Genomic DNA, 25,545 nt, shown 5'->3' with positions numbered 1-25,545 from the left:
GGCGAGATGCAAAAGACGACTAATTAAAAGCTTTCTCAACATGCTCACGCAGTCACGCCTGCACACAACGTTGCCTTCCTATTTCGGCCCTGTTTGGCACAGCTTATTTTCAGCTTCTTCACAAATTTAAACAGAAGTTCTGCCAAACAGCTAGCTTCTGCAGCAGCTTATCAGTTCAGCTGCTTCTCAGAATACACTAAAAGCAGCCAACAAGCAGAAACTGCTTTTCACCAGCTTATCAGATAAGCTGCTTTTTCAACAAGCAGCAGCTGTGCCAAACAGGGCCTTCGTTTTGGATTTTATTTCGCCTGGCAAAACTCTGGCGTGAGTCAATGCAAGAACCGAGCGCAATCTCTGCATGGTCCTTTGGATACGAACAGGACGTCCCGTGTTCGATCGCCTGGCAGCAGCGTGAGATGATTATGATGATTTGTTCGGCAGCTTGTTTGGGCGTCCGTGTCCCTGCCCGCAGAAGCACCGAAAGGTGTCACCTCTGCTCGCCTTCGCCTTCACCTTCACCTTCACCTTCAAATGTGACTCGGCTTGGCGCAAGGGGAATGAACTCCAGGAGACAGGAGCAGCAGGCTCGGCGGACCATCAGAGCGCTGCTGGCCAAGAACGGAGCGCTGTGCACAGGTGTTTGGAGATGCAGGAGCGGAGGCGCAGATATAGGTGAGTGTGCTTCACCAGTCATCACCGGAGGGCCCCGCCTATATATTGGTTTCATGCACTTGGGGTAGTCCTGTACTATGTCGGTGTCAGACATGAACCGGCAAATCGCCAAGGTGAGAGGAGTCACCATCTTTAAACGGAAGGAAATTAAATTAAGGGCCACCCTCTGATGACTGATGCATCTCGCGCAACCTTATTTTTGTTGCAGCAACAGCAACAAAGCGTTGCTTCTGCGCCACTCATCTTATATATCCCTCATGTTTGGAAAAAAAATAATAATGAAAAGAACGTGCACCACTCTTTGCTGGCAGCCTGGCACCGACACACACATGTGATACAAACAATGATATTTAGATTTGATTTGAATAGAGCATCAGTTTGGTGAAACACGCACCTTTGTGCACGCACTGTGCAATTATTAGTTTGTTATAAGACTTAGAAGCGCACGTTGACACCTAATCGCACCATGATGTATGGCTGGAACCCGAAACCTGGTCGCGGGCCGAGATGCAGATGATGCAGCGGAAACGCACACTGGCTCACTTTTTCGTTTCTTTGAAAAGGATAGTTAGCTATTACATTTTTTAGCAAACATTTATCGATAGCGCAACTACTACTAGTAAACTAGTGTCGCGTTCGATGTCTCCGAACTTGTCACACAGCATTAGCAGACCACGGCGCCCACGATAATTTTCAGTTAACAGGATCCAATTTTACCTGCACATCCCCATGACAGCATTAAGAAAGTATAACATAATTTCTATCCAAAAAAAAAGTTAAGATAACATAATCAGGATGGTATAGCTGCCGAAAGAGACTGGTTTGTTAAAGCACGGAGCCTAATGACACACTGACACGCCGTCCGTCCGCGTCCAGCCCACGCGAAGCCGGCGGCCAGCTCAGCGTTCACCGCGCCATCCCCGATCCCGGTCGCGGCGCCGACGGATCAGACGGGACAGGCGGGCTAGCCTCGACACGACGAGAACCCCGAGGTCCGCACGGCCGGGCTCTTCCCGTCGTGCCAGATGTCAGACGCCGTCACGACGCGCGGAGCATCCGGCACCCCCGCCGCACATTCCGTCACGGCGCCTGACGGAGACCGCGGCCGCTATAAATGAAACCCGCGCTGTCCTGCTCGCTCGCGCACACGGCACACACACCACACCACACCTCCTCGCTTGCACTCCGCTCGTCTGACATCTCGTCCCGTCCTTTCGTTTCGAAGCCTCGCGAGCCCCGACGATGGCCACCACCGCGGTGTCGGTCGACGAGAAGCTCGATAAGCTTCGCGCCGAGGTCGCCAAGCTCGACCAGATCAGGCGAGTGCCCCCCTCCTCTCCGCACTAGATCTCGCCGCCCGATCGCTTCGCCTCCCATTTTTGCTGATTTCTGAGTGTGTTTTTCCGCGCAGCGAGAACGAGAAGTCCGGGTTCATCAGCCTCGTGTCACGGTACCTCAGGTAAGTAGAAGTAGATCCCGCAGGTTCACTCTGTATGATTGCTCTGTGCGCATCGACTCGTCAGCCGAGTTATGTGTGCTGTGGCGTTTTGCAGTGGGGAGGCGGAGCAGATCGAGTGGAGCAAGATCCAGACCCCTACGGATGAGGTGGTGGTGCCCTACGATACCGTCGCGTCGCCTCCCGAAGGTATGATCGCCCGTGCCAATTTCATCTTAGTTAAGTGTAGTGTGATTGTTGTTGTGGGTGGATCCGATCGTGGATCTCTTACACACTGCGTGTGGACACTGATTGGATCGTGTGTCTGTGAGGTAGATCTCGAGGAGACGAAGAAGCTGCTGGATAAGCTCGTTGTGCTCAAGCTTAACGGAGGGCTCGGGACGACCATGGGCTGCACTGGGCCCAAGTGAGTGCACCTCCATCCTCTCCACTACTGCTTGGCTGAATTTTACCAGCTCTCACATGCTGGATCATGTATCTAGCTTTGTTCGTTATGTTTGTGTGAGGTATATTTTGAATTACGAAGGGACTAGGAACTGTATTTCTCTTTAGCTAGCCTGTAAATATGTGGATTGTGTCTTTGTTCCCTAGATACACGTTCTGAGCAACATGGAAACTCGGTGTTGATCTTCCTGCACATGGTTTTTGGTAGAGCACTAGTAATATAATATTTGTTATTCAAGCCCTGTTTCTGGGTTATTTACTTTTCTTTGTTAGTTTCTTGGTCGATAGTTTTGTAGTTGGTGCAAGCTTGCTTTTCCTAATGGACGCAAATGATTAAACAAGTATCACTATTGCGTTGTTCTTTGGGTTTTAGTGCGCACGCTCAGATGTCATAATGTACTGTACCATTGTTATAGTATGACCTGTCCTAATAATGCTGTTTTTATTGGCTCTACCAGTGGAGCTTTCAATGTCTATGGTCTAGAAGAATATGGAATACTTAAGTTGTATCTTTCAAGTGCTCATACTGTTGTCCCTTTTCACTATATTGCGGTTCCAATAGGTTTAGATCTCCTTCCATTTTTTGAAAATGAGTGGATTGATGAGTGGCTGTGTGCATATGTTGTTTGATGTGATAAGGTGATCAAATTGTTTATCTGCCCAGCTCCTAATTAGCTGCAGCTGCCTGTATCACTTTCTTATGGAGTGTTCTTAATGCCTCAACTAGTAGTGTCTGACCCATTTGTATCTAATTGTTGGTTAATTAGATGCCATTAAGTCTCCTGGCATATCATTGTTTGTTGAGCTAGATCTATTTCTAGAACTCTTCAATTTGTTGACTTAATCTAGTGAGACAACTTTGATAGGCATTAGCCACACTTAGGCACCCTATGCATTAACTAGTTATTTATGCAGCTATGCATGACCCTTGAGATGGTATGGACTTATGGCTCTTGCTTCATCTTTGAGCAGTTAGAACAACTAAGATTCCTATGTCCTGCAGGTCTGTCATTGAAGTCCGCAATGGGTTCACATTCCTTGACCTTATTGTGATTCAAATTGAGGTATCCTTCATTAACCTGAACATCTTCTCTTACTGTTTGGATATGGAAGAATCAGTCTATGCTTTATTCGTTACATGTCTCTGCAGTCCCTGAACAAGAAGTATGGATGCAATGTCCCTTTACTTCTGATGAACTCTTTCAACACCCATGATGACACACAGAAGGTTCTGTTTTCCCTTTGCTTTTGTCTTCATTAAATTGATGAGTTCTTAGACTTGTACTAATATGCTTTTGTGTTCATTAAATGATGAGTTCCTAGAGTTGTACTTACATGCTTGCTTACCTTTTCTCTTCCCTGAAGATTGTTGAGAAGTATTCCAACTCCAACATCGAAATTCATACTTTCAATCAGGTTTGCGGCCTGTTTTTTTAATATATATTTCGACTACACTGTTTCAAGTATATAGCATTTTGGAGTGGAAAGCAATGTTAGCTGATAAATTTGCATTGTCTTCTACAGAGCCAGTATCCTCGCATTGTTACCGAGGACTTCTTGCCACTTCCCAGCAAAGGGAAATCTGGGAAGGATGGCTGGTTAGTTTTCTGTCTTAGGTTATTATAGAAGTTAAAATGTTATTCCAATGAGGCAATGACTACTCACAATGGAATATCACCTTGCTTGTTGGATTATTTACGGTGAAGACTTTTAGATATAGTTTGAACTGTACCTCATTTATAGCGTATTTACATAAATGTGATACCCATCTGATTGTTGTGATTTTTGATGTGTAAGGTATCCTCCTGGTCATGGTGATGTGTTTCCTTCTTTGAATAACAGCGGAAAACTTGACATCTTATTGGCTCAGGTAAGCAGAAGTCACATTAAGCTTCTCTTTGCAGTTGGCAACATAAGTGATCTGGAAACTGATTTTGTAATCTGGTTTCCAGATATTATTCTTTTTAGGTTTAGATTGCACTTAAATATTAATTGCTGTAGTATTCTACATTATGAAGGGTTACTTCATGAGAGGAAAATAAATTATATTCTGTTACAATGTAGTATTGTCGTGTGTTATTCATAAATCATATTTTGCTGTTTGAGGCCCTTCGATGCTTTCTATGTAAAGGGAGAGTGCATGTTTTGGCCAAAATAAAAGGCAAGCTTGTTTCTGAAGGAAATTGAATATTGAGGCTGTTTCTCTTTTCTTCCTATGGAATATAAACTGAAATAACTATGCAACTTCCAGAACCTTTATATGGATTAATAAGTGAAACCACAATAGTACACTGATAACTCTAACTGAGCATTTATCTTGTTGCTTTGTTACAGTAATTTTGCTAACCTGTTTCCCAATCCTATATCAGGGCAAGGAGTATGTCTTTGTTGCAAACTCAGACAACTTGGGTGCTATAGTCGACATCAGTATCCAAATAGGATGATCAAATTTGCATACCTGTTTTAATACTTACTATTGCCGTGTGCTTTGAATTGAAAATTGTATCCTTAATCAGCACAGAGATCCTAAACCATCTGATCAATAACCAGAACGAGTACTGCATGGAGGTATGGAAGAATGACTTGTTTATACTCATGTTGAGTTTGTGCAACATAAAACTCAAGAACTGTATTTATTCTAGGTTACTCCAAAGACGCTGGCTGACGTTAAGGGTGGCACTCTCATCTCTTACGAAGGAAGAGTTCAGGTACACTTGTCCATTGCTCAAATTGAATAATTTCTCTGCACCCTGCTAGTTTATTGCCCATTCTGCTACTGGTTTTAGCATCACAAGAGGTTTTGAGTCTTTGATAATATTCGAAAGTTAGAATTTTGTATTTATGACAGACAATTATGCTTCCTGTTCTGGCATTCTAACATAAGATGATACTGATTCATTTTTATGATATTTATGCAGCTTTTGGAGATTGCCCAAGTACCCGATGAGCATGTATGTTGCTGTTTCTGTGTTACTTAAGTTTCATAATCTGTTCCATGATTTCACCACCAGCCTTTTGTAGTAAGAGCTACACAACCTTTTCTAATTTTCTTGTATCTCTATCCAGGTGAATGAATTTAAATCAATCGAGAAGTTTAAGATATTCAACACTAACAACTTGTAAGAAACCTGGCCTAACTGCCTTTTAAGGGAAAAATCTCTTTCTCTAACAGTTCTTGCCCAACAGGTGGGTGAACCTTAAAGCTATCAAGAGACTCGTAGAGGCTGAGGCACTTAAGATGGAAATTATTCCAAACCCCAAGGTATGTCACCTATCTTAATCTTTTATATCCTTTTTGTAGCATTTATATTGTAGTGCATCAATCAGATTCTTTGTTGAGTGCTATTACAAATGTTGGGTTCTTCTACTAAGAAGTTGGCACTTACAGGAAGTTGATGGTGTGAAAGTCCTTCAACTCGAAACCGCAGCTGGTGCAGCTATTCGGGTATGCAAGCAACTCCCTGTCCCAGTACTCAGTTTTATTCCATTTTTTTCCTTATATTCTTGCTCTAATGTTTTTGTTACCTTTAACTAGTTCTTCGACAAAGCGATTGGAATTAATGTTCCCCGCTCAAGGTTTCTCCCAGTGAAGGCTACATCTGATCTGTTGCTTGTGCAGGTATTTCTGGATGCATCTCAATGTTTTGTTAGCCTGATACCGTAATACCTCAACTTTGTTGATGGCTCAATGCTTTGCTCGTTTTGTGTTTACAGTCTGATCTTTACACCTTGGTTGATGGCTTTGTCATCCGCAACCCATCCAGAGCGAATCCAGCTAACCCTTCAATTGAGCTTGGACCTGAGTTCAAGAAGGTAAAACAGTTTGTCTCCAAGATATTGAAGATACCTTTCATAATAGAGTTCCATCAGTAGCATTGAGAATGCTCCTTCACAAAATAAAGATCAGACTGTTTTATCTTTCATAATAGAGTTCCATCAGTAGCATTGAGAATGCTCCTTCACAAAATAATGTGTTGATGAAACCATTTTTTTAACGTAAACTGGCAGGATCTGCCGTTTTTTTATTAATTAATATAGGGGAAACACTGATGAAACCATTGATCAGTAAAAATTGTCACTCCTTAACTGGTGTCAGATCACAGCAAGCACTGATGAAATATCTCCTTCCTAATACAGGTTGCCAATTTCCTTGCTCGGTTCAAGTCCATCCCCAGCATAGTTGAGCTTGACAGCTTGAAGGTGTCTGGTGATGTCTGGTTTGGCTCTGGAATTACACTCAAGGTAAACTTTAATTTGATGTTCTTCTTTCTCCTTTGTTGCCGTATGTGCTGCTTAGGTACTCTTTGTATTTGGATTTTCTCCTTTGTTGCCATATGTGCTGGTGCTGCTTAAATACTGTTTGTATTTGGACATGAATACCTGGTGCAAATTTCGTTGGCTGTTTCTGTCTGATCTGATCTTGTATACCTGGTGCAAATTTTGTCAGTTGTTTCTGTCTGATCTGATCTTGTATCTGCTCATTCCACTCCATACCGCCTCCTAGTTCAGCTGTGGCATATGTGTTACTGAGTAGTGCCTGATTCATATTGTTGGTGCTATTTCTAGGGCAAGGTGACAATTATCGCCAAGCCTGGAGTGAAGTTGGAGATTCCAGATGGAGACGTACTTGAGAACAAGGTGCACGTAGTTCTTCGCTATGCATAAATCCTTCATGCTCCATAGGGAATTTGAGTGCTTCTTCTTTATTAAGAATTAAGGTGGTAGTGCTTTCAGGGTTAATACCAAACCTGCCGTAGAGACTATTCATAGTGGTCTTGTTAATAAAATCTAAAGCTTTCTTCCCTCTAGCCTTTGCTTCAAGCCTTCTTCGGTAGATATCATTCACAAAATCCTTGAATGGTGATTCCATTATGTCAAACAGATAGCCGCAGATTGGGTAGACCTTGTAACCGATACTTACAGCATACTTTAGCTCCTCAGAAAAATAGATACCTATAAACCTACCAGTTGGAAATATGAGCGTACCGTCACTCTTAAGCAACATCTCATCGATATGCCATTCTCAGCTGCTGTGCTTTAGTGTGCGCTAACATGGTATGTGATGGCTCCAGGATGTCAATGGCCCTGAGGATCTTTAAGCAATGTTTGTCATCACCAGTTTTTCCCAAGGACATGTCACAGGAACTGCCGAGCCTAATCACTCCTACTGAGCTCTATATTTTTGTAATTTTCATGTGCATTCCGATTCCGCTGCGAGGGTCATGTGAGCCCGCTAGAGAATAATTGTAATCTTCTTTGCTGCGTCTGTACTTGTGTTTTTGTGCGCCAGGACGTATATTTTTACTGAAATGATACTCCGAAGAGCACGTATGGTGTCTTACCGGGAGGACTCATTGCCGCCATTCTGCCACATGCCCCCGGTGCTCGAGAATATTGTTATGGAAAGGGCACAAAGTGGCCATATTCCCAAGGTGATAAACGCCGTCATGCGGGACACTTTTCGAGCGAATGGCGTTTGTGGTCCGGGAGACCGGGACCTTGCGGATAAGTTCCTCGCCTGCTTGTTCGAATCCAAGGTGCTAGATCCATCCCGAATACCAGCCGGCAATCCTGTTAGCACTTTAGCTCCATTCTGCGGGTTGTTAGACTAGCTCTAACAAGAAACTCTAAAGAGTTCTGTACCCTAAATTTAGAGGATCAGATCGTTCTCTATTTACTCCAGCAGCGTCGTCTAAACGATCCTCTAAATTTAGAAAACGTTGTTGGATTTTCTATATATAGAGTTTCTTTAAACGTTATTCTATTTATTTGAATACTTTAAACAATCGATTTAGCAAAACTAAAATATGTACAATATATTTAAGAGTATGGTAAATATATATATATATATATATATATATATATATACAAAAAATAAAAATTAAAAATATCACTAATATATGTATTTGCGTATAGAGGACGTTGTGGAGAGGAAGAATATATAGAGAATATAATCTTTTAAAAAAACTGTAAAGTATAAATATAGAGAATAAATATAGAGGATGTTGCTGGAGACAGTCTTAAACTGGTTCCAACAAGGTACTCTAAAAGCTCCTATATTCTAAATATAGAGGATCAAACGGTCCTCTACGCTCTCTAGCAGTGTCCTCTACGCTCTCCAGCAGCGTTCTCTAAACGATCCTCTAAATTTAGAGGACGCTGCTGAAATCTTTATATATAGAGTTTCTCTAAACGATTCTCTATCCATTTGAATATTTTAAATAACCGGTTTAGCAAAACTAAAATATGTACAATATATTTGAGAGTATGAAAAATACGTATGTACAAAAATAAAAAATGTCTCTAATATAGATATTTACATATATAGGACATGATTTAGAGAACGTTGTTGGAGAGAAAGGAGATATAGATGATAGAATTTTTTAGAGAAGACTGTAAATGATAGATATAGATGATGGATATAGAGGAACTTGCTGAAAACAGCTTAACCTCGGCGACCTGAATAAACTGCACCGACTCGGCCATGTTTTCACTAAACCCTCGTAAATATCCAGAAATTTTCACTAAACACTCGTAAAATATCCAGAATTCAATAGAGGTTGTCAGCACGAGATCGACGTATAATCCTTCCGTCCTAAAATAGTGGTCGCTATTACATTTGGTTAAAGGTTTTTAAATTCAACTAGATTTATAAAATAACATTACCAATATTGTCATATTGATATCTTTAAATAAATTTATTATTATAAATTGAAGATCTTTGTAATAATATTAATTATATACCATAAATAATCTAACGGTATTAAATATATACTATAACTATTATTATTTTTATATATTTGTAAAAGTTAAGAATGATTTTCTTTAAAAACGATAATCTCAACTATTTCTATTTTAGAAGAGAGTACTATTTTATATATTAGAGAAAAACGAGAAGATTGACATGCTTCTAAAGTTGTATTACTTTTTATACAATGTAGTAAATCATCTGTCTAATTTTAATACAATATTAAATCAAAGTATTTTAAGTTTAACAACTATATATTAAAAATTTCAATATTTATAAAAATTAAGTATATATAGATTAATCATGAAAAATATTGTTATAGTATAATTATTATAGTGTCTTGAACGCTAATATTTTTAATTATATATTGTTTTTTAACGAAGAACACACATTAATTGCTTTTTTTTTTTTGGATAAACGGAGTGTTTTCTTTACCACGACTAAACTTTATAATACCATTGGCAACAAGGTTTACATCTATATCCATAATCAGACATTCAGACCTAATCTTATAATACCCGAGTTTTCATTCCAGCAATTGTTTTAGAGATATTGATAGTTAAAGTTCTTTTTCTTTCTGAATTTGATGAACAAACTTGATACCTTTTGCTGTTTCTAGGGTGCAAATAATCACGAACGAGCATGGCTGCACATGTATTGAGCACTCAGTTCGATCTGAAGATAACGTGACTTTTAAAAGATAAAAGATGAAGCAATACAGGCTTTACAACTGGAATTAATGGTTGAAAAGGAGCTCAGAGAATCGTAACCACATTACAGCATTCGGTCGCTGACGAAGCGCCACAACCATGGCATGCAGGATAACTCAATCCTACAACCAAGAGTTACTGCACTATGATACAATTCTGTCCTCCCAACTCCCATGAAATCGAAACGCATAATCTCCTAAAATGGCTAAACCAGCCTTTTTGATACCGAATCATTTACAGTTCCAGCACCTACTTTAAATCTGTTCCAATGTGCAGGGAGGCGCCAAACAAGGCTCCAATGGTGTGTGCGCGCGCGCCTGTTGTATGCCAAAACCATTCTCCTCAATCGCAAAAGGTTTAGAACCTTTCAACCTCACACGGCTATATGGTTATCAATATCGAAACTCCGAAGATCTGAAGGGCTGGCTCCTAACCTGTAAACCAAGTTGCACAAAACAAGTTATAGACCACATTGGAAACTCGAGCAGGATTTGTTAACTTCAAGATGCCGCAAGATTGTCGTATAGGTGAGTGCTGTAGAAAAGTTGCACTGAGATATCAACAGAACACATAGAAAACTAGAGAAAGATTCGTAAGCTTCCTAAGTTGTAGAAGTCATCAGAGTTATGAATGACGATGATGATCAGTTACTACAAAAAGGGTGGGATGATTTACCTTTTGTTTATCGTGCAATAGTGAAATTTGATGCTTCCAGACCTCACATCTTCAGTATACTGTGGCAAATAGTAGACATGTTTAAAGCATTTAGTGTAAAGCGTATAAATGGCAAGAGCAAATGTGAAGCAGGCAGGAGACAATTATGGAGGAGGAAATACCATCCTTAAGGTGACAATGATTGAAGAAAATGCTAGAGAATCGAATGGTATATCATCCAGAGCAAAAAGTGCACATTCCAGCGACTCTGGCCCAGGTGAAAAGTTGGGGGTCTTCAATCTTGCTCGGAAAATAATGTAACTCTACTGCATCTCATTGTAATACAAAGATAATCAACTTAGTAGCGGACGAAATAACCTACAACTTTGTGACTATGCCAATTTTTCACTCACTTGGCCAATCAGTGGAATATCCAACTGAGCAAAAGGCGAGACTATCTCTACATCTGCACATGCTTCTTCTAATGTTTCTCTAGAGGCTCCTTCAGCAGTAGACTCCCCCACCTCTAAATAACCAGCAGGAAGTGTCCTGTTAATGTAAACTAACTCAAATTGGAGGACAGCAGTACATGATTATAGTTCAATAATGAAAAGAAAATTTGTTCATCGCACACAAATCTAAGAAAAGTTTTGACAGAAAGAACTAGGCAATTGGTACTGCATTGAAGTTGAAGATAAGAAAGCATATCCTATTGGCTAGGGAGTTTGTGAAAACAGAAGAAAAGCTATTCCTAACATAAAAAATGCAAAACCTATATTATAATATGACATCATATTCTGAACAGTACATGCAAAGAGTTCGGCAAACAAATACTGCAAATATGCATCTGGAGTGCATAGTCAAAAAAGTTGCATGAGAATATCAAAACATAGTACAGCTATGACATTAACTATTATAGCACAGAATAGAATCAGAACAAAAAATCGAAAGAAAAACATCAAAGGGAACTTACCAAAGACCATAAGCTGGTTCAATCTTTCTTCTGCAAAGGAGAACCTTATTATCATGCTCAACAAGGCAACCAACAACCTATCCAGATGATATATATTGTAAATGGCAGAAAATAGAAGCCAACATGTGTTACACATATATAACAAAAAAATATTGCCAGCTATAGTCCCTTGTTTCACCAATAGATTAAACAAAAAAGAAAATGGGGACACATCTGTTCATCAAAAGCACTTCATACATGAATGAAAAAATGCGGGCTCTATAATCATGGAATTGAAGGGGTGTTCACCGCAGATTAAAGCTGCAGCTGTGATTTGCCTCCTACAAAATACTGTAGGTAGAACTAAAAAATCCACGGCCACTGTGCGAACAGGCATTCAGTGTCGTAATTTAAAGCACAAATACAAATGTATATGGATCCTTTCCTTTTTCTTTTATTTGTTCAGCATTTACCATTTTGGGGTTTTCATAGTGAACTCTTCCACAAGAAGAACAAACAGCCCTCATCTTCTCATCGCCATCAGGTATGGCCAGTTTCGTTGGACTTCCACAAGCAGGGCAAAATTTGATCTTTGACTTGTGCACCTGCAGAAGGAATGGTTTTCTGAGAATGAGTCTTTTAACATTTTTTCTTCGCAATGCCAGTTAAATCGTTATATGTCTCAAGAAATAAACATTGCAGAGCCATGGCATTTATGCAGATTTAACCTTATGCAGTTTAAGGTTTTTGGCTATGCAGACTAAACAATTCCTACAGCCAGCAATCAGACTAATGCATATTTAACCTTAAGCAGTCCAGGAGAGTTAACACAGAACTTAGCTTCGGTCCGCATGCCACAACATTATACAGAGTAGATGATTGTAGGCTGTAGCATAGAGAAGAGAACTATACGATTTTACTAGAGAGCACAGCAGCCGTTTTTGGCTGCATGGGAAGCCAATCCCAATTGGCAATTGGCACGATCACTACCCACTGGATTGAGTCAACGCCCTGATCGATTCAGCAAGCACGCATCTACTCCTGAGAGATTACAGCTACAAGCGTACGATTAGCCGCCTGAACGCAGCACAGCGCATTAGGGTGGCAGGAGGAGGAGCACCGAAGGGGGACGGGGAACGCACCACGGCAGCTGGCGGCGCCGAGGCAGGGGAGCTGGCGCCGGAGCCGGACGAGGCCGCCATGCGGATAGGCGGGGAGCGTGCGAGCGGGATTGCGTCGCGGCGGAGGAGCAGGCGGGTGCGTGGGGAGGACAGGCGCGCGGCGTGGTGGAGGAGCGGGTGGGATCTGAGGAGGGGGAGGAGCATGGTGGTCAGGTGGTGGGTGAGGCCTCGGCTTTAGTAGCGGAGGCGCGGGCGGGGTTGGTGGCGGGCGCTGTAGTGCGGGGATCGAGCCGAACGAGGGCAGGCAATGGCGACTCGGGGAGTCGGGGGCCGACGGGGAAGGGGTGAGGCATGAGGTCGGCCGCCCAACACGTTCCGCTGCGGGATTGGTCGACGGGCGGTTTATGTGGTACGGTTGGGAGAAAGAATGAAAGATCAGTTTGAGCTGGCGTGTCAGGTTTATCCATGATTCCAACCTTCCATCCATTATTATTTTATTAAAAAATATTAGTCGCGTTCTAAAAAATAAATATAGCTAAACTGGCTATATGGATATTTTTAAAATTTGACTATGTTTATAAAAAAATTGTTTATATTTTAAAATAAACTTGTTATAAAAAACAAATCCAATAATTTTTTAATTGTATACCATAAATATTGATGTTTTTAACATATTTAGTTAAAATTAAAGATACTTTGCTTCTCAAAAAACGACAACAACCTTTATTTTATGATAGAGAGTATTAGTTCGGTTTCTCTATAACCTTGTTTGGATTGAAGTTTCTAATACATTTTTTAAAAATCCAATTTCTACTTTTACATCATGTATGTTTAGAATGAATGAATTAAGTTTTATTTTTCCAGTGGAAGGCTCGTTTTCCTTCGTGATATAGAGAAAGTAAAATTTGTACACCTAAACAAGTTCTCATTCCTTAACAATATTCTATACATGATAGAATGATGAGCAAGCCTTTATTCACTAGAATAGAGGAATAGACATATTCTTATATTCAAGTGTTCCAAACACTAACACTCACTCCTATAAAATTTCCTTTGTTTTTCAATCCTATATTTTTCTACCTTTATTTATTTTTAGTTCTACATATTCTATTTTTTACTATGTTTCAAATATGAATCTCCTTTAGACGATAGGCTGCTACGCCATCAGAAAGTGAGATTAAAGACACAAACCACAGATTAGATGCAACTCTAATCTGATGTGGGGTGGCGGTGGTGGAGAATGGCAGGCGCTAGAGCACAACGAATGACCCCATTTGAGTGGACGGGAGCTTAATTGTTTCAAAAGCGATGAGACAAACCGATAAGGTTCTTTTACTGTAGCGATTGTGTTAGAAGCTGAATGACGGGTAAAGAAATGATCCATCACATTTGCCACCTGTAAAGACACTGTTTATTTCAGTTTTCTTTCAGCTTCTGTCATCAGAAGCTCCTGCAGACTATCATACACTTAACTTTTTTAGCTCGTTTTATAAAAAATTACTTTAATAAAAATCGTCTAAAATCAACAAAAATAAAGAATCGGTTGAGTCATTGTGATAGTAGAAACATCATTTTTAATATTCTAAACACTATTAATTTTTTTTATCTTTCTTCACGCATAATCTCTATAATACTAACATTCTCTGCTTCTTCCTATAACTAGATTATCAAAAAAAACTTTTTAGAAAAAGCTGAACCCGTCACTTTTTAAATAGTATAAACCAACGAATATTATTTTGATGTACCGCTAAGGGCAAAAGGAGGTGCGTACGAAATTTACAAAAGTAGTAAAAAGAAGTTAAATTTCTGAATAGGCGAAAGAGGTTGATGGAAAAGCTTCATGGTACATTGCTATAATTTTTCTCCACTGCAGTTTCTCACGGCCGGACGAGCAGCCGCTCCACCGGAACTCCGCACTAGAAAGAAAAAAGAACGCAGGCGCTAGGCAGAGCATGCCGTATTTGCCGTGCCGGGCACTGCTGCAGGTGCGGACACTTCCTTTCCTCCCCAACCTCTCTAGCTCGCGTCCGGCGTCCCAGGCTCCCAGACCGGCCCGCCGGCGCCGGTTGCGAGCGATGCCTGCGATCCCCACGACCCCCGCCCCCGTCCCCGTCCCCGTCCCCAGCCCTGCGGGCAGCGGGCTTCCGACTCGCCCACCGCCACAGCCTTCACGTCTCCTACCTGTTAGGATTTATGGGCTTGGCCCAATTAAGTTATTCAAATGAATCCCAGAAAAATCTCAAAAGCCCATATAAGTGGATGGCAAAAGGATAAGTGGAACCAATAGCACCATATTGCTAGCTCTTGTGGAGTAGAGCTAACTTAAATATGGAAGCCACACTCACTCACCAAGTCATGGATGAGAGGAGAGAGTGTGGAGAGCCACACGCGCGCGCGCGCTCGCTCGCCTGGCCGGGGCGGGGCGGGGCGGGGCGAAGGGCGCGGGCGCACGACATGCGCGTGAATGGTCCGCCGAAATCCGGCCCCTCGCCTTGCGGGGGCGCGGCTACCTTTTGCCGTTTGATTTTTTGGTTTCTTGGCTGTTACGCTTATCCTAACCGATTTCTACAAAATCTCAACTGATTGCGAGATTTTCGTGGGTCTTCATAGCTGAGCCGCCTTTTAGTTCTCTTCGTCCCGACCGCAGAGGTGCATCTGCGATCAGGAGAGCAGGTCTCCGGAACCCTTCGTCTTCTAGATCCTGCACCGGGAGAGGGCGAATAAGGTTTTTGGGAAGCGTCTTCACGCGACTGCTCGTGATCTTCTGACATCGTCGACTCAGCTGATCCTGGCGCGCGCCAACAATCAGTAAGTCTAATCAGTACGCATCATCTGATTTGGCTTTTATTTCAGTTCTTCTGATTTGGTCATGATTTATATTCGGAATTTAATTTGGAATTTGTCTAATTATTCAACAATCCAAAAACCTTATTGTAGACAATTTCCTAGTTTTTCTATGGCTGCTTTTGCCGACGCGCTGAAGCCAGAAAAGTTTAATGGTATGCACTTTAAGAGATGGCAAGTCAAGGCCACGCTCTGGCTTACTGCTATGAATGTCTTCCATGTTAGTAAAGGCAGACCTGAGGGTCCACTGACTCCTGAACAGGAGAAAGAGTACGACCATGCCAATACTATGTTCACGGGAGCCGTTCTTAGCGCCCTTGTTGACCGTCTGGTTGATGCGAATATGCAGTACATAGACGGGAAACAGTTGTAGGATGCACTTACTACTAAGTATGGTGCATCAGATGCTGGCAGTGACCTGTATATCATGGAGAGCTTTCATGATTATAAGATGGTTGATAATCGCTCTATTGTAGAGCAAGCTCATGAAATACAGTGTATAGCCAAGGAGCTCGACCACCTTAAGATAGTCCTTCCTGACCGATTTGTGGCCGGATGCATTATTGCAAAGTTGCCTTCTACATGGAGGAACTTCGCCACAGCTCTGAAACATAAGAGACAGGAGATATCAGTTGAAAATCTGATAGCGTCTCTGGATGTTGAGGAGAAAGCTCGGGCTAAGGACACGGGATCTAAAGGAGGCGAGGGCCACTCCAGCGCCAACATGGTTCAGAAGAACCACAACAAGGGCAAAGGAAAGCCAAAATCTAACAAGCCCAACAAAACTACCAACTTCAAGAAGAAGAAGAACAAGGCTGAATTGACATGTTTCGCATGTGGCGAGGCGGGTCATTTTGCCAAGGATTGTCCCGATCGAGCGGATCGCCGTGGCAAAAAGGGCAATGTCAACACAGTGGTCGCTAGCAATGAGGAAGACAAAGGGTATGGTAATTTACCTTTCATCTTCTCAGTATTTCAATCACCTAGCTGGTGGCTTGATACTGGTGCTAATGTTCATGTGTGTTCTGACATCAACTTGTTCTCTTCTTATCAGGGCGCCCGGGATTCTTCCGTGCTAATGGGGAATGGGTCACATGCTTCTGTTCATGGCACTGGCACGATGGATCTGAAGTTTACTTCGGGAAAGATCGTGCAGCTGAAGAACGTGCATCATGTCCCTTCTATACACAAGAATCTCGTTAGCGGAACCCTTCTATGTAGAGATGGGTTCAAGGTAGTTTTAGAGTCCAATAAATTAGTTGTGTCCAAGTCTGGACAATTTATTGGTAAAGGCTATGATTGCGGAGGCTTGTTCCGCTTTTCTTTGTTAGATTTCAATAATAAGTCTGTGAACCATATTTGTGCTAATGTTGATGATCTTGCGAGTATTTGGCATTCTCGTTTGTGTCATATTAATTTTGGCTCTATGTCTCGGCTTGCAACCATGAGTTTAATTCCGAATATCACCATAGTCAAAGGTTCTAAGTGCCATAGTTGTGTGCAGTCGAAGCAACCTCGAAAGCCTCATAAGGCTGCTGAGGAGAGACACCTGGCACCACTAGAACTCATACATTCTGATCTTTGTGAGATGAATGGTGTGTTGACAAAAGGTGGTAAGAGATACTTCATGACATTGATTGATGATGCGTCTAGATTTTGCTATGTATACTTGCTAAAAACTAAAGATGAGGCTTTAGACTACTTTAAAATCTATAAGGCTGAGGTTGAAAACCAACTAGAGAGAAAGATCAAACGTCTTAGATCAGATCGTGGTGGCGAGTTCTTTCCCAAAGTCTTTGATGATTTCTGTGCAGAACATGGCATTATTCATGAGAGGACTCCTCCCTATTCACCCGAGTCAAACGGGATTGCTGAAAGGAAAAACCGTACGTTGACTGACCTGGTGAATGCCATGTTAGACACTTGTGGTTTATCTAAGGCATGGTGGGGGGAGGCAGTCCTGACTTCATGTCATGTTCTGAATAGAATTCCTATGGGCAAAGAAGAGAAAACCCCTTATGAGAAGTGGGTTGGGAGAAAACCATCACTTTCATACTTGCGCACTTGGGGGTGCATGGCGAAAGTCAATGTACCAATTAATAAAAAGCGCAAGCTTGGTCCAAGGACAGTGGATTGTGTCTTTCTTGGATATGCTTCGTGTAGCATAGCATATAGATTTTTAGTAGTTAAATCTGAAGTTCCTGATGTGTATGTTGATACTATTATGGAATCACGTGATGCTACTTTCTTTGAGCATATATTTCCAATGAAAGACATTCATAGCAATTCTAGATACTCTTCTGAGATAATTCCTGAACATAATACACCTATTGAGAGTTTTGAACAGCCACATGAAATTGTCCTAGAGGAGGATGACAATGATGCTCCTAAAAGGAGCAAGAGACAAAGGGTTGAAAAATCCTTTGGTAATGATTTCATTGTGTACCTTGTGGACGATACTCCTACTACCATTGCAGAAGCATTTGCATCTCCAGATGCAGATGATTGGAAAGAAGCAGTTCATAATGAGATGGACTCTATTCTTTCAAATGGTACGTGGGAAGTCACTGATCGACCCTATGGATGCAAACCCGTGGGTTGTAAGTGGGTGTTTAAAAAGAAGCTCAAGCCTGATGGTACAATTGAAAAGTACAAGGCTAGGCTTGTGGCTAAAGGCTATACTCAGAAAGAAGGAGAAGACTTCTTTGATACTTACTCACCTGTTGCTAGAATGACCACTATTCGAGTACTACTTTCTTTGGCTGCCTCGTATGGTCTCCTTGTTCATCAAATGGATGTAAAGACAGCTTTTCTTAATGGAGAGCTGGACGAGGAAATCTATATGGAACAACCTGATGGATTTGTAGTAAAGGGTCAAGAAAGCAAGGTGTGCAAGTTATTGAAATCTTTGTATGGTCTGAAGCAAGCACCAAAGCAGTGGCATGAGAAGTTTGACACTACTCTAACGTCTGCAGGCTTTGCCATTAATGAGGCAGACAGGTGTGTATATTATCGCTGTGGTGGGGGCGAAGGAGTTATATTGTGCTTATATGTTGATGATATATTGATATTTGGCACAAACATTGATGTGATCAATGAAGTCAAGTCTTTTCTATCAAAGAGTTTTGATATGAAAGATCTGGGAGAAGCTGATGTGATTCTAAACATCAAGCTGATTAAGGCAGATGGTGGGATTACTCTCTCGCAATCTCACTATGTTGAAAAGGTTTTGAAGCGATTTGGCTTCTCTGAGTGCAAACCTTCTCCAACACCTTATGATCCCAGTGTGACACTGCGAAAGAACAAGAGAATTGGTTTAGACCAATTGAGATACTCTCAGATTGTCGGTTCACTCATGTATCTTGCTGGTGCAACAAGGCCCGATATCTCGTTTGCTGTGAGCAAATTGAGTAGGTTCATGTCAAACCCCGGGACTGATCATTGGCATGCACTTGAGCGGGTTATGCGCTATCTGCAAGGTACAATGAGTTATGGAATTCACTATTCTGGTCAGCATGCAGTACTTGAAGGATATAGTGATTCGAACTGGATATATGATGCAGACGAGCTTTATGCCACCAGTGGTTATGTCTTTACTATTGGTGGAGGTGCGGTATCATGGAGGTCATGCAAGCAGACCATTTTGACGAGGTCAACCATGGAAGCCGAGCTAGCTGCACTTGACACAGCAACCGTTGAGGCAGAATGGTTGCGTGAACTCTTGATGGACTTGCCGGTGGTTGAGAAACCAATACCAGCTATCCTTATGAACTGTGACAATCAAACAGTGATTGCTAAAGTGACGAGTTCTAAGGATAATGGAAAGTCATCAAGACATGTCAAAAGACGATTGAAGTCTGTCAGAAAGTTGAGAAACTCCGGAGTTATAAGTGTGACTTATATTTCAACAGATAAAAATCTGGCAGATCCTTTTACCAAGGGACTACCACGTAATGTGATAGAAATCGCATCGAGAGAGATGGGTATGAGACCCGAATAAAGTTGCCATGGTGGAAACCCAGTCTATGTGATCGGAGATCCCGTGAATTAGGTCCTGGGAAGAACAAGCCATTGGTGAACTGAGGAGAGTAGCCTTTGACCCTCTCTAAGTAAAGATGCAATACTCTCAAATGCTGTAAGGCAGGTTGGCTTTGTGCCTTAATGTGTTCTGTTGGCTTGTATTAGCGAAGATGTTGTCCTGCAGAACATTCTTTGAAAGAACACACCTATATGAGTTAGACTGTCTAACGTCGCAGTCTATGAGATCTGGGTGATCTCTAGTAAACTCATGAAGAGACCTTGGAGTACGACGTATATGCTCCACCCGAGAAGGGGACTACTGGTAGCCAAGTACTGGTCATGACTTCAAGTGAAACCCATTCACGCAAAACTTGCAATTCAAGGCATAGTCCATTGTCCAAGTTGTGGGTTGGTGTAACTTGGAGTTCTAGGCGGAAGTTCAACTTAACAGTCTCTGCTGAAAAACTAGTATATTAAACAGTAGTGAACAGTGGCGAAAACTGTAGATGGGCATTTGAGATCTGGTGGGGGATTGTTAGGATTTATGGGCTTGGCCCAATTAAGTTATTCAAATAAATCCCAGAAAAATCTCAAAAGCCCATATAAGTGGATGGCAAAGGGATAGGTGGAACCAATAGCACCATATTGCTAGCTCTTGTGGAGTAGAGCTAACTTAAATATGGAAGCCACACTCACTCACCAAGTCATGGATGAGAGGAGAGAGTGTGGAGAGCCACACGCGCGCGCGCGCTCGCTCGCCTCGCCTGGCCTGGCCTGGCCTGGCCTGGCCGGGGCGGGGCGGGCCGGGGCGGGGCGGGGCGCGGGCGCACGACATGCGCGTGAATGGTCCGCCGAAATCCGGCCCCTCGCCTTGCGGGGGCGCGGCTACCTTTTGCCGTTTGATTTTTTGGTTTCTTGGCTGTTACGCTTATCCTAACCGATTCCTACAAAATCTCAACTGATTGCGAGATTTTCGTGGGCGGATAAGCACGGGGGGTCGCGGACTCGACCCTATAAAAGGAGCCCGGCAGCCAGCCTCCAAATCATCCCCAGATCCCAGTTCGCTTTCGCCTCTCTTCATAGCTGAGCCGCCTTTTAGTTCTCTTCGTCCCGACCGCAGAGGTGCATCTGCGATCAGGAGAGCAGGTCTCCGGAACCCTTCGTCTTCTAGATCCTGCACCGGGAGAGGGCGAATAAGGTTTTTGGGAAGCGTCTTCACGCGACTGCTCGTGATCTTCTGACATCGTCGACTCAGCTGATCCTGGCGCGCGCCAACAATCAGTAAGTCTAATCAGTACGCATCATCTGATTTGGCTTTTATTTCAGTTCTTCTGATTTGGTCATGATTTATATTCGGAATTTAATTTGGAATTTGTCTAATTATTCAACACTACCATCTCCGTGCTCTTAAGTCTAACTGTCCGCAACGCTTCACTCTACCCCTCCCCTACTCTAATACTGTTCACCATCTGGCGGCTACAGTACCCCCTACCTCCCGCAGCGGCGAGCGCCACCCTCTCCCCTTCCTCGCCGCACTCTTCTCTCTCACGCCAAATGCAGGGGACGACTGTAGCCGCCCCCTCGCCTCCTTCGCGTGGACGGAGCCGGCCACGGCAGTCTACAGAAACTTCTCGTTCCACCTCGCTTCGCCTCGAGCACTCCGTGGAAGGGTGAAATTTCGCAGCGACGCGGCGGCGGATCTCCCGTCGGCCGGTGGAGTCGGCCCCGGGCCACCTCGGTTTCGGAGAAGAGAACGTCGAGTTCGTGACCACCCAGTGACGTTCGCGACCCAAGATGAAGAGGAGTCCAATCCGCTTCCGGCGAGGAACGTCGCGACCGATTCGTTGGCTTCCGTCTCCGACCATCGACGGCGCCATCAGATCCACACAGAGACGCTTCGACTCGGCGTGTTGCGGCCGAGATCTCCCCTTCTTAAGGTATTACCTTCATCAACCTCGGCAAATCAATACTTATTTCTCGATTCATTTAGAACAGCACTTGTATTTTGCTTCGATTCGCCGTCTTGCGGGCGAGATCCTCCCTTCTTGAGGTATACCGATACCCCGTGAAATGAAAACTTAATTCAGGAAATATTTAGATTAGCAATGGTTTTGTTCAACATTCCTATTTTATTTTGGCCAGCCCATACGAGTTTAGCAGACCCACACTTGTAGTTTCACCTCTGATTACGTTCTTCATCCTCCGATTTAGCCCCCTTGTGCAACAAACTTTGTCTGTACCATTAAAGTTGGATTACACACCAACAGTCAGTAGTCGTGCTTTTGGAACAACTTTGAACCCTTCTTTGGGCGTCATGTTTCTAGGAGATGCTGACGGCCCCTACAATTTATCAGTTCACCCGTACATGCTAATGGAACAAAGGTTTTCAAACTCGTAGCCTAACATTAGCCATGACACCAAATCTATTTCCCCAGTGATGTTCATTCGACTGAAGCAGATGTTTATTAAGTGAACCAATTGTATTTCTGCCGTTTCTGTGGAATGTTACCATTTCGTAGTATTTTAGTCTTCACCAATATAAGGCATTTCACTGACACACTGATTGTTGAATACATTTCATGACATGTTCATTTACTTTTGACTATGATTATCTGCCTGATCATGTGTCTGCCTCAACATGTGTTTGACTATGATTACCTGCCTGATTATGTAATGTTCAATACTTCAACATGTCTTTCTGTCATGACAATAGTTGTAACATTTCTATCTGCATGTTCTACTTTCCTTTTCTAGTTCTGTGCCATACACTTCCCTTACGTTTAATTGTGTTTATAATGTTATTGCTTTATGTACAATCACATGTACCTGGCAACAAACATCTAACTGATATTGACAAATTTATAGTTTTCATGTGTCTGTTTGGTTTATGATTCTAACTGTACATGACATATGTCATCTTCACTTTACTTCCTCCCTAAATTATGGACATGTACATGTTTTTCATATGCCTTAGGATACATTTTCCTGTTACCTTTGTTCATCATTATGATATATCCATGCTAGCGCATGTACACTACATTCCAAGCTCTGTTACATATACTTCCCTTATATTTCCTACATGTTTGTAATGGTGTTCCTTTTGTTTATGAATCCATGGTGGTGCATACAAATTTGTAGGCAATATTATGTGGGAACTTTTTTTCATTTCATCAATGCATATGCTTTTGAAGGGTTTCCACATGTTACTTCATATATTAAATGTTTGCAGCCCATTTCATCATGGCATCCTCCCAAGAAGATAAGATGAAGGCTTTGATGAAAGTCCTTGTAGATTGTACCGAGGATGCCACAAAATCCCTGGGGGGTTTAGTTGATCATGCATTAGATCACATGCATGATGAAGAGATCCTAGCTAGGACATTGTTTGTCATGAAAGAAAAACTAGAGTTGCTTCAGCAGGATGCCTTAGAGGCAAAAGTCCAAGCCTTTCCAGAAATAGCTAAGTACGAGTGGGATGACATCATTGTTGATCCTCCCTCTCCGTCACCCCCTCCAACAGTTACTGATCCTTCTGTTGAAGAAGAGGAGTTCTACTGCCCCGACGTCAGTGACGAATGGTACTTCAGTGATTCGGATAGGTCTACCCGTAATAGCTACTGGAATCTGTATTAGGCACTTGTTTGTAGTTAAAGGTACATGACATGCTTTTGAACAACCATATGTCATGTATGGCTAAGTCTATGTGGTACCCAGTCACAACAAGTAGTAACTATGATGTAATGAATTATGTAGTGTGTGAACTATGTTCAGTACTATATGTTCTATCTATGGTTTAGTACTGTAACCGTGAATGGGAACCTTTTATTATAACTGTGCGCAGTTAATTGCTTGTTATGTACTTCATATGTTGAAATGCTTGTGTACATTTTAAAAGTTTTTAGCATATAACTAAATTTGTCCCATCTCCACAATTACTAGAATGGACCCAGCAAACAATGCCACTTCTTCACAGCCCATGTCAAATGCCTCAAGTGGCCAACAGTTTCCTCCTCCACACCCTTTATGGCCTACGGGTTACATGCAGCAGAGTGGTATGGATTGTAACTTTTTGGGAAACCTTAGTTTTCCAAACCCTGCTCAAGGTCCGACAACAATGTGGGCACCCATGCAGACAGGACATAGTACTTCCCATTCTACCATGATTCCGGCCTCACAATCAGCTATGTACTGGAATCATTACTTGAACTTTGTCAGGAATCCTCTTGGGTCAGTTGAAGTAAATCCAATTCCTGATTCCATTCCACCTTCCAATACTAGTACACCATTGCAGGGTTCCAATACTATACCTTCATTACCTATGAACTTGGACTCAGATGCTGAACACAGTGTTCATGACATCAATAGTCCTGAAAAGAATGCACCTCTTGTGCACAAACCGAAGAAGTCTAAGGAACAAAACTTTACTGGGCCTGAAGATCTTCTCCTTTGCACAACCTGGTTGCAAATTAGCAGTGACCCTGTTGTGCACACTGGCCAACGTAGGGAGGGGCTTTGGGCTAGAATTGAAAAAAGATACAACGAACAGAGGGGCAAGTTTCCTTGTAGAGTCAACAGAGCCCTTAGCAGCAGATGGGACAAGATTAGAGTAGATGTTAGTAAGTTCTCTGGCTACTACGCAAGAGTTCTAAGAGAGAAACAAAGTGGCTTAACTGATGACGACAAGGTAACCCATTTTTACAGACTTTGAATCATGTCCATATTAAAGTATACATGTTGACACATTTTTAAAATGAAACCAAAATTTGTACAGACATCGAAGGCGGCAACATTGTTTGCACACGAGGAGAACAAACCTTTCCAGTACATGCATTGCTGGCACCAACTCAAGGGAGAACCCAAATGGGAGAGCATTTGTAGTGGACAATCGTTCCGCGGATTGAATGCAAATCCAATTGGCTCTACAGGTAGTCCCTATGCTGACGCAACTCAAACTGATAGTGCATCTGCTGGATTGACAGGAAAACGACCACGTGGTCATGATTTCAGTAAATCAGAGAGACACAAAGCTGCATCTTCGTCATCTCCAGAGTACCTAAGCCGTTTGCAAGAGATAACTGAAAAACAAATTCAGAGGTCCATAGAAAAGGGTGAAAAGAAAGAGAAGTGCTCAGAAGAAGATAGGGAAATGGAGAAAAAGAGGTTGGAATTGGAAGCACAAAAGGTCATCATACGACAAAGGGAATTGAAACTTCAAGAACTAGATTCTGCTGAAAAAAGATTGCAAAGGCTGGAGGCAACAAATGAAGAAGATGTCGATCCCGAAGTCTGGATTATGATGAAAGAACAAAAAAAAGTTGCAATAATTCATATTTAGTTATGAGTAAAAGATATATTCGGTTACTCAAAACTTCAGCTTGTTCACGAAACCGGTTTGCATTATTTCTTTAAGTCATGGTTTAATTTGTATGTCAGACCATTATATTTTTTTTGTTCGAACCATAAGTCGTGAAGGACAGTTGTGCTGTGACGTATGTTGTATCGTGTTGTTATAGACAATAATTATTTGTCAGTGTTGTGAACATGTTTGATTAAAGTTTCATAAATTTGTTTGTCAAGGTATACTTTGATAGTAATGGTCTGCTTGGAACCGGTTCTGATGTTTCAAAATCATTTGCAAATTTAGTTGTACATGGCTCCGTACTAGTTATGAATGTTATTGTTTCAAGAACCAAGGAAAGTTGTCCAATGATCATAAACTTTATTTCATAACCGATAGGTTAGACATTACAATGCAAATTAAACATAGTTCAATGAACTTGAAAATAAAGTAGCAACAAATTATGAAGTTTACATGCTTCCACGCCATGCCCACAAATGCTCGACAAGATCATTTTGGAGGGAGCACGATCTTTCTTGGCGACGAAGATCCAAGTGGTTTATGACCCATTCCGCCCTTCCTTCAG

The 25,545-nt window shown here is 42.1% G+C and overlaps 2 protein-coding genes and 1 long non-coding RNA gene across 4 annotated transcripts; 2 read left to right on the top strand and 1 right to left on the bottom strand.

The window, feature by feature from the left end:
- Positions 1-1,845: 1,845 nt before the first annotated feature.
- LOC100191846 (uncharacterized) lies at positions 1,846-7,898 on the top strand. The gene is made up of 21 exons (NM_001137270.1): positions 1,846-1,991; positions 2,084-2,131; positions 2,226-2,317; positions 2,444-2,534; positions 3,576-3,636; positions 3,723-3,800; positions 3,938-3,988; positions 4,097-4,170; positions 4,370-4,442; positions 4,942-4,999; positions 5,094-5,140; positions 5,215-5,280; positions 5,491-5,523; positions 5,639-5,691; positions 5,759-5,834; positions 5,961-6,017; positions 6,108-6,191; positions 6,287-6,385; positions 6,710-6,814; positions 7,139-7,210; positions 7,645-7,898. Exons 1-21 carry the CDS (start codon positions 1,915-1,917, stop codon positions 7,669-7,671), a joined length of 1,422 nt encoding a protein of 473 aa, NP_001130742.1. The 5' UTR covers positions 1,846-1,914; the 3' UTR covers positions 7,672-7,898.
- Positions 7,899-9,996: 2,098 nt separating this feature from the next.
- LOC100192798 (nudix hydrolase 23) lies at positions 9,997-13,116 on the bottom strand. 2 transcript variants are annotated; one of them, XM_020540298.3, is made up of 7 exons: positions 12,549-12,729; positions 12,110-12,241; positions 11,658-11,734; positions 11,098-11,233; positions 10,867-11,007; positions 10,706-10,764; positions 9,997-10,464 (listed from the first exon to the last, which is right to left on the bottom strand). In XM_020540298.3, exons 1-7 carry the CDS (start codon positions 12,585-12,587, stop codon positions 10,404-10,406), a joined length of 645 nt encoding a protein of 214 aa, XP_020395887.1. In that variant the 5' UTR covers positions 12,588-12,729; the 3' UTR covers positions 9,997-10,403. The 2 variants fall into 2 exon arrangements, with proteins under 2 accessions (XP_020395887.1, NP_001345485.1); NM_001358556.1 differs by lacking the exon at positions 12,549-12,729 and adding an exon at positions 12,779-13,116 and having other exon boundaries at positions 10,041-10,464.
- Positions 13,117-14,565: 1,449 nt separating this feature from the next.
- On the top strand, positions 14,566-16,969 carry LOC111589738 (uncharacterized). The gene is made up of 3 exons (XR_002748859.1): positions 14,566-14,742; positions 15,368-15,565; positions 16,656-16,969. It is a non-coding gene; the product is annotated as an uncharacterized lncRNA (long non-coding RNA).
- The last annotated feature ends 8,576 nt before the right edge of the window (positions 16,970-25,545 follow it).

Source organism: Zea mays, chromosome 7 (assembly GCF_902167145.1).
Source record: "Zea mays cultivar B73 chromosome 7, Zm-B73-REFERENCE-NAM-5.0, whole genome shotgun sequence".
Lineage (NCBI taxonomy): Eukaryota > Viridiplantae > Streptophyta > Magnoliopsida > Poales > Poaceae > Zea > Zea mays.
The sequence above is the reverse complement of the archived record's forward strand: the minus strand, read 5'-3'. Positions and strand labels throughout refer to the sequence as shown.

Bases quoted from the DNA above. Each gene is read 5' to 3' on its own strand.
- LOC100191846 (NM_001137270.1), top strand. From the start codon at position 1,915: ATGGCCACCACCGCGGTGTCGGTCGACGAGAAGCTCGATAAGCTTCGC. The intron at 4,171-4,369 runs GTTAGTTTTCTG...TTGATGTGTAAG, and splicing joins AAATCTGGGAAGGATGGCTG to GTATCCTCCTGGTCATGGTG. The intron at 5,281-5,490 runs GTACACTTGTCC...ATATTTATGCAG, and splicing joins CTTACGAAGGAAGAGTTCAG to CTTTTGGAGATTGCCCAAGT.
- LOC100192798 (NM_001358556.1), bottom strand. From the start codon at position 12,961: ATGCTCCTCCCCCTCCTCAGATCCCACCCGCTCCTCCACCACGCCGCG. The intron at 12,242-12,778 runs GTGCGTTCCCCG...TTCCTTCTGCAG, and splicing joins CGGCGCCGCCAGCTGCCGTG to GTGCACAAGTCAAAGATCAA. The intron at 10,465-10,705 runs GTAAATCATCCC...CTTGGTTTACAG, and splicing joins TATTGCACGATAAACAAAAG to GTTAGGAGCCAGCCCTTCAG.